Source organism: Macaca mulatta, chromosome 16 (genome assembly GCF_049350105.2).
Source record: "Macaca mulatta isolate MMU2019108-1 chromosome 16, T2T-MMU8v2.0, whole genome shotgun sequence".
NCBI classification, from domain to species: domain Eukaryota; kingdom Metazoa; phylum Chordata; class Mammalia; order Primates; family Cercopithecidae; genus Macaca; species Macaca mulatta.
The window spans coordinates 60,030,039-60,037,224 of NC_133421.1; the positions used below are offsets into that span (position 1 = coordinate 60,030,039).

Consider the following 7,186-nt stretch of genomic DNA (forward strand, 5'->3'; position numbering starts at 1 on the left):
TCCCAAGGCGCTCCTTATCCTGCTGATCCTGGTGGAAGTGGGGGTGGTGCTATGTGTTCCAGTGGGGTGTGGTGGCCAGGAGTCTGTCAGGTCCTGCTGCTCCCCAGGCCGCCTGCCCTTCTCGCCCAGCACTGAGCCCCCTGGCCCAGCCTGAATTGGAGGCCCTTGACAATACCCACACCTCCATCTGCGTTTTCCTTTGCCTGGAACTCACCACACCAGCGTCTGGTCATTCGTTTGCCTCGGTCACCATGGTATCCCAAGGATCTATGGGTCCACCTGCACCCCTTCTGGGCTGGGAGGAAACCAGCTCCAGATGGGTTTTCTCTGGAGGACAAGCAGTTAGAGGAGAAAAAGGAATGGGACAGAGGCTGTACCCCTAACCCAGAGCCCAGGGTCTCCACATGTTTGTTGGATGGAAGAGAATTCCAGTTCCTTTTGGTGTTTTCCTTCTCAGACCTGCCCCTCCTCCTTCCCCAAGGTGAGCTGAGGCCATCCTGCCCCCAAGCAGCACACTTCTCCAGGTAGGACTGGACCGGATCCGTGGGTGTGCCCTCTCTCAAGGTGAACAGGGCCTCTCCCTGGGCTAAAGGTGGGGCCTAGGGACTGTAAGGTGCCTGGCTCCCTCTAGAACTGGAGAGCGTCTGCTGGGCAGTCGCACTCAGACCCTGCATGAGCATCTCCTGGGTTCACACGGGAGCATATTAAATTGTGGACGTTGTTAGAACATTCCAAAGCCAGAATCACAAAGTTAGTTAGTGGCCAAGACAAATCTAGAATCCAGTGCCTCTGATGCCTGTAATTCCATGGTAGAAGAGTCAGATGGACCAGAAGAGATGCGTGACCAGGCCCTACCCATAAGAAGTCAGGAAACAAACACATCTCACACCCAGAACGCAAAGTTTTGTACAAACTTTAATCTCTGGAAGCTGGTGGTGTGAAGCTCAAGCTCCAATTCGTTCTAAATCTGCACAGTTTCTTTGAACAGAGACAGCTGCAAGGAGCTGAATCAATGGGCCTACCCACCTATTTGGGGGTGTCTATACCCGTACTAATCCAGAGAGCCAGTTGGTCCCCATTTCCCCCCAAGTGTTACCAGGTTTCCAAAAGTGTGTGCCTGTGGGTTCATTAGGGACTAGGGATGGGGAATAGGAGGGAGCTGCTCAATAAATACCTATTGAATTATATGTATAATTGGTTCCATTATCTATTCAAAAAGGGGAGACGGGGGTGGGGGGGTGGGAAAGAGGGGTTTTTTTTTTTTGGAGGAGAGTATAAATTACCCATAGGTCCACAAATTCCACATTTCTCTGCATCTCTTCTACCTTCCTGGATGGTAAGTAGGTAAATCAGTTATGGGGGTAACGGGCTGATCTCCAGGGAAAAATTGCTGGGTGGGTGGGAGCTAATGGTGGTCCACTTCTGCTTTTGCTCACAAATGGGTTAGGCAAGGCACAAGGCACACAAAGAAAAAAAAATACTTAATGTTTCTTATTGGTTTTGCACCCAGGCTGTAGTGGGGATTCAGTCCTTTTCAAGAAGGCAGGGGGAGGGGAAAGAGGGAGAGGGAAGAAGGAGTGGGGGAGTGGCAAGACCAAGGGTCCTGGGGACAGTCTCAACTCCAGCCAATGGCTCTCTCTCTCCAGAGCCTTTGTCCAGCTGGAGGGAAGGTGTCCAGTCCATGGTAGTGGTGGGGACAATGACTATGGCTGAGGTCCTTGATTTAGATGTTTGGGTTAGGGGTACAGCCTCTGTCCCATTCCTTTTTCTCCTCTAACTGCTTGTCCTCCAGAGAAAACCCATCTGGAGCTGGTTTCCTCCCAGCCCAGAAGGGGTGCAGGTGGACTCCCTGGGTCCTGGACTTTGCAGGAGGGCTGGGGGCCTGGCCCGCCCTTCCCCAGATTCACATCATCTGAGGCGAAGCCAGGACATCTGAGGAGTGATGCTGATACCAGGCTCCAAAGCTGTTGCCATAGCCACTGGTGGGCAGAGTCCCTGCCTTGGGTAGATCCCAGAGGGAGGGGAGGGGGGGGGAGCAGGGAGACACAGAGAAGGTCCTCCCAGGGAAGTCCCCTTCCTGCCCCCCAGAGTTCTGCTTCAGGAGCTTCTTATACTTGGAGCGTTTGTTCTGAAACCAGATCTTTACCTTTGGGGAGAAAAGGGGAAAGAATGAAAGATCAGGAGGAAGGTATGTGAAAAGTTTCGAGAAAGGGAAAGGGATCCAGGTGTAGGTGCAGTCCTGGGAGACCAGCAGAGGCTGGGAACATTTGCTCCAGTCCCCCACAGCCCCAGAAGTCTCCTGAGTTCCTGCCTCTGAGCTAGTATCCATGTCTCCCTGTCTGCCCTACCCTCCTCTTCCTGACCCCCTCCACCCCACCCGCACCTACATGCACACCTTTCAACACATTCCCCCCAAGGCTTACTAACAGCCAGCTATGAACATTCCCTGGAGAACTGTGACAACAGGGCCACAGCACCACGCCATCAGTCATTCACAGCTGGGGCTGGGGGATGAGTTCCCAGAGAACACGTGTGGGGAAGGTGAAAGCTGGGGAAGGATGACACTGGCCCCACCTGGGTCTGGGTGAGGCCGAGCTGCGCTGCCAGCTGGGCCCTCTCGGGCAGCGCCAGGTACTGCGTGTGCTGGAAACGCTGGTTTAGGTGCTGCAGCTGCAGGCTGGAGTAGATGGTCCTCGGTTTGCGGAGCTTTTTGGCTGGAGCCTGAGGGCGCCGCTCCGAGGGTTCCGGGGACGGCCGCGGCTTCTCTGAGTCTGGTGGGCAGCACAAAACGGTGTAGGGGGCGAGGAGGGAGCGAGGGGGTAGGATGGGCAGTTTCATAGGCTTATTGGCATCTCGTCTGCAAGCCGTCGGCGGCAATTATCAAAAAGCGCAGCCACCAGGATCGCCCCCTTGGCCCCTGCCTTCTACTTTCCGCGTGGAGCGATTCAACCCCCACGTTCACCGCGCCAGGTGATACAAGGGGCAGTTCTGCTCCCAGGGAGCTCCCACTCCTATGGGTTCTGTGACCCTAGGAAGAAAGCGCCGAGGGCCACAGCCAGGGTACCGCGGAGCCTGCGGTGGGAGGTCGGAGTTCAGCCCCGGGCGGTGGCGCCAGCTTGGGGTAGGGCGGGGCAGAAAGGCTAGGTCCTGGGCTGAGCCGAGGCCTAGAGATGACAGAGGAAGGACACAGCAGGCGGAGGGAACTCAAGAGCAATGCTCAGAGGCTTGAGATGGTGTCCGCGTGGCAGCCTCCGGCTGCGGCCAGCGGGGTGGGTGAGAGGCCCGGCTGAAAGGACCTTGAATCCCAGCCTCGCAGCGCGGATAGAGACCCCAGGTTTGCCCTGGCCTCGCCTACTGTAACGGGCTGCCCCTCTGCTCAGGCGCACCCAGCAGGAAAAGTGACCATCACTGCCCCGCCACACCGTGGCCGGCTGGGTTTCCAGGGACCCCCAGAAGCCGGATCTGCGTGGGGCAGCCCCTTCCTTCGTTGGGCGGCGCACACAGAGCGGTTCCGGCGGCAGGGAAGGTGACCCGGGTCCCGAGAGCGCGCAGCGCAGCCCGGCAGGGCCACTCCTGGATCGCGCTGCGGTGCCGCCGCGGGGGATCTGGTCAGCTCTGGCCCTCCTAGCTCTCCAGGAATCTCGGCCGTGGGACAGCCCGGCCCTAGAATGCTGAGGGGCAGGGGAGGGCTGGGCCGAGGGGTTTCCGTTCTTCGAGCCGGCCACCCTAACCTGCGGGGCTCTACGGGGACGCTGGAGAGGTCCCAGGCGATCGGAGGAGTAGGGCGGATGAAGCAGCCGCAATGCCCGGGGGCTTAGGGCAGCGTTCGCCGCATTCCCTGCAGGTCTGCCAGCCGACCTGAGCCGAGAGAGAGCGGCTTGTGTCCGCCCGCGTCCCCCCACCTTCTTCCCCTAGTCGGGCTCACCCTCCACACGTCAGTGTACCCGCCCTCGGCCAGCCGCGGTCACCAGCTGCCGTCACCTCCCCCGCATCCCTCACCCGTGGCCTCGGGCGCTGCGGGCTTCTGAGATCCTCCCTCCTCGACCCTGCCTCAACCAATTCCCAGAAAAACCGTTGAGTTTCCGCTCCCGCCCGCGCCTGTCCTGCCTCCCCTGCCTCGACCCCACTGCTGGCAGCTCTGGGCTGGCAGCCCAGAGCCCACCCGCGCCTCTCTGGCTGCGTGGACTGTGCAATTCGAGCGGCGACGCAGAGAGTCTCTGAGGCCAACCCAGTTGCTGAATTCGCACAGCCCTCCGCGCCCCATCTCTCCCAGCAGACCCCCTCCAAGTTCCTTCCCTGACAGCTGTCTTTCCCTACCCCAGTTCCAGCAAGTCACGACTGGATCTGCCCGGGTCGCGATCATGGAGTCCCAAGGCCTCTCTCCAGGCCCGCTGCTCCCGACGACTCAACGGGGTGGTGGCGCCGCTCATTTGGAGCCAAACCCCTTCCCAAGGCAGGAGTGGGCATAGAGTGGAAGTAAAAGGAGGACCCCAAGCTCTCGATCACACGCCCTCCACTCCAGAGCGCCCGAACCCACCAGTTCCAGTAGAGAAATGCTAGAAATGTACTCTAAGGAAATCTGGGTGTGTGTGGTTTTTCGTTGGATGGGGGAAAGTCCTTAAAGAAAATGAACTCTCCACTCTGTTGTCCTTAGATCAAACAAAGGGAAGGCAAGGGATGTGTCAGACAAGACTGACAACACCAACCCTACTGCCAGCAATTCTCCTGAGGACAAGGTCGTGGTATTCCCACCCTAGTCCCCAAATGCATAACACAAACACATCTTATTAGCATACACTAAAGGACAGTCAAGGGGATTCATTTGTAAAAACTAGAACTACTCCTCCCTGCAACTGCCGCTACTCCAACCATACCCCGCAGCCCAGGAGAGACAGCCACAGTTCTGTCACTGAAGGCAGTTAACTTTTGGAGGGTTGGAGGAAGATCCCTAAAATCGATGCTCCTGGCCGCATGCTTTGCCCATCTATAGGTCAAAAAAGTTGAGCTCCCAAATCCTAGGGTCACTTCTGGCTCTGATGGTTTGTGAGCATGTCAGAGCCACAGGAGAAGGGAGGAAGATGTCTTGGTCCTGAGCTGACTCCAGTGAAGTCAGTGACCTAGTGGATATGCCTCCTTGGAAGAGACTGCCAAAGACAATTGCAGGGGGAGGGGGTGGGCAATTAGATGGAGGCAGATAGTCCAGGGACCTGGAGGCTAAGCTGGAGCCAGTGCAGATGGGATAGTGGACAATGCCATACCCACATTGTATGTCAGCTCAGCTGCAAGACCCAGGATCCCAAAGATGGGCCAGGTTCTCCACTTCATTGAGGCCTTCCAGTGAGCACTTTCTCAGGAGCTCAGAGTTGCTCCAGGCAACGGGAACTGTGGCCTTACCTACCCCAAAGTCAAAGAGTGGAGATGACAGCGATGGCCTCTCCTTTGACTGGAAGGCTGAGGTAGTCAGGGAAAGATGAGGGACTTTCTGGCCAACTTTTGGCTACCTTCTCGGAACAATGGATGGAGGGATCCTAGTTCCAGATTCTGCCAGGCCAGCTTCCAGTCAAGGTCAGGCCTGGTCTGAGGAGAGCAGGTAAGGCCAGGGAAGGGAGAGGACAGAGCCCAGAATAAGCCTCGATGTCTACAGCCCTCTCACTAGGATTTGATTTGTTTTTCAGGGTTTGGCTTGATCACTGCTTTCTGAGACTAACCCAGAGAGGGGCGACATGGGGCAGGAAGGGAGTGCAGGATGGGTTGTGGCGGGGGGGACCGGGGGGATTTCTGACCAAAGGACTAGGCCCCCATCCCCACATCTGGAGTGCTTCAGTTTTCCGTTACTAGTAGGTATGCACAGCCCCGCTGCTCCAGGTTGGGGGTGGGAGGGAGCCCTTTCCCCATCTTTACACAACTGCAAATCGAAACCAGGTCGGTTTTGAAAGGAGACCTAGATCAACTCTCCCCCGCCCCTCCCCCCGTGTCTCCCGCCCCATCCCTTCACCCTCCCCCCCACCCCCACTTCCCAGGGAATCCAAGTAGGGTTTGAATCCCGCTAGCTGCGTCCAACCAGGCGAGGGAGAAGTTTAGGGGCACACAGGAGCCGAACCCCAGAGGTGGGAAGAGCCGCCACGGCCGAACTTACCTGCCTCGCGTTCCTGAGGGTGCTCTGCGGGGCCGCAGAGGGGCTGAGAGAGTGCCGCGGGTTGTTGGCAGGGCAGGTAGGAGTCTCCGGGGTTCGCTGGCTCGGTGTAGGGGTAGGACAGGAGGTGGCCATACGGCCTGGAGTAGGACAAATTGGGGGAGGCTGCGGTTGTAGGGGACAGGCCAAGAGGGTAGGCAGCCGCTACCGACGGGACGGGGGCGAGATCTGGGAAGACAGCTTTGGAGGCGTCCCGGCCGGGGAGGGGGCAGGGCAAAGAGGTCATTGTGTCCAGGGCCCCGGCAGAAGGGCCATGGCCCGGCACGTAGTCCGCTCCCTCTGCCAACTCTCTTTTCCAAGCCTCCGGCGTTGGGCCGGACTGGCCCCCCAGCTGGCAGCCCCCACACTTAAGATCCCAGAGAAAGTGTCTCTCTGAGCCTCTTTCAGCGGAGAACGCGCGCCTGGGAAAGGGGTTCCGGGGGGGTGCCCCCCCATGGCTTTCCCCTCCCCCCTAAATCCATGGGGGCCCCCTCCTCTCCTTCGGGTTCGGTTCCCGGGACCCGACGGGGGCCCCGCCCTCTTAGACGTCCCGGATTGGCTACCGCCCGCGGTGACCTCACCGAGACTTGGAGCCGGGCCCCGCCTCCCGGGACAGCCCGCGGTAGAGAAGTGTGAAATAGGAGGGGGGCGGTGCGCACTCTCCAGGCCGGTCTAGCTAGAGGTCTTCTCCGAGAGGTGCTGGGGTTGCAGGGCGATTGGTGCAGTCCAGGAACCTCGGTTATAATGGCAGAAATGCTAGAGAGGTGGCGAGTCTGGATGCCCAAGGGACAGGGAGCTGCGCGGTGGGCAGAGGCCCTGCGGCCGCGGAGACTCAGGGAATCTGCATTCGCAGTCTCCCGATTTCGGGGTCTACACGTCGATTCTGGTCCAGCCGCAGTGGACCTGCAGGGGAGTCAAGTGCAGACCGCCAGCGCCAGCCGCTTAGTCAGTGCGTCGGAATGCGCCGCTGCTGAGCGCCGGCAGTTTGTTGGTAAATAGACGCCGGGGCTGGGA

The 7,186-nt window shown here is 58.8% G+C and overlaps 1 protein-coding gene across 1 annotated transcript; it reads right to left on the minus strand.

Moving 5' to 3' along the window:
- Positions 1-897: 897 nt before the first annotated feature.
- DLX4 (distal-less homeobox 4) lies at positions 898-6,698 on the minus strand. Its single transcript, XM_028835787.2, has 3 exons — positions 6,137-6,698; positions 2,575-2,771; positions 898-2,146 (listed from the first exon to the last, which is right to left on the minus strand). Exons 1-3 carry the CDS (start codon positions 6,417-6,419, stop codon positions 1,904-1,906), a joined length of 723 nt encoding a protein of 240 aa, XP_028691620.2. The 5' UTR covers positions 6,420-6,698; the 3' UTR covers positions 898-1,903.
- Positions 6,699-7,186: the final 488 nt, after the last annotated feature.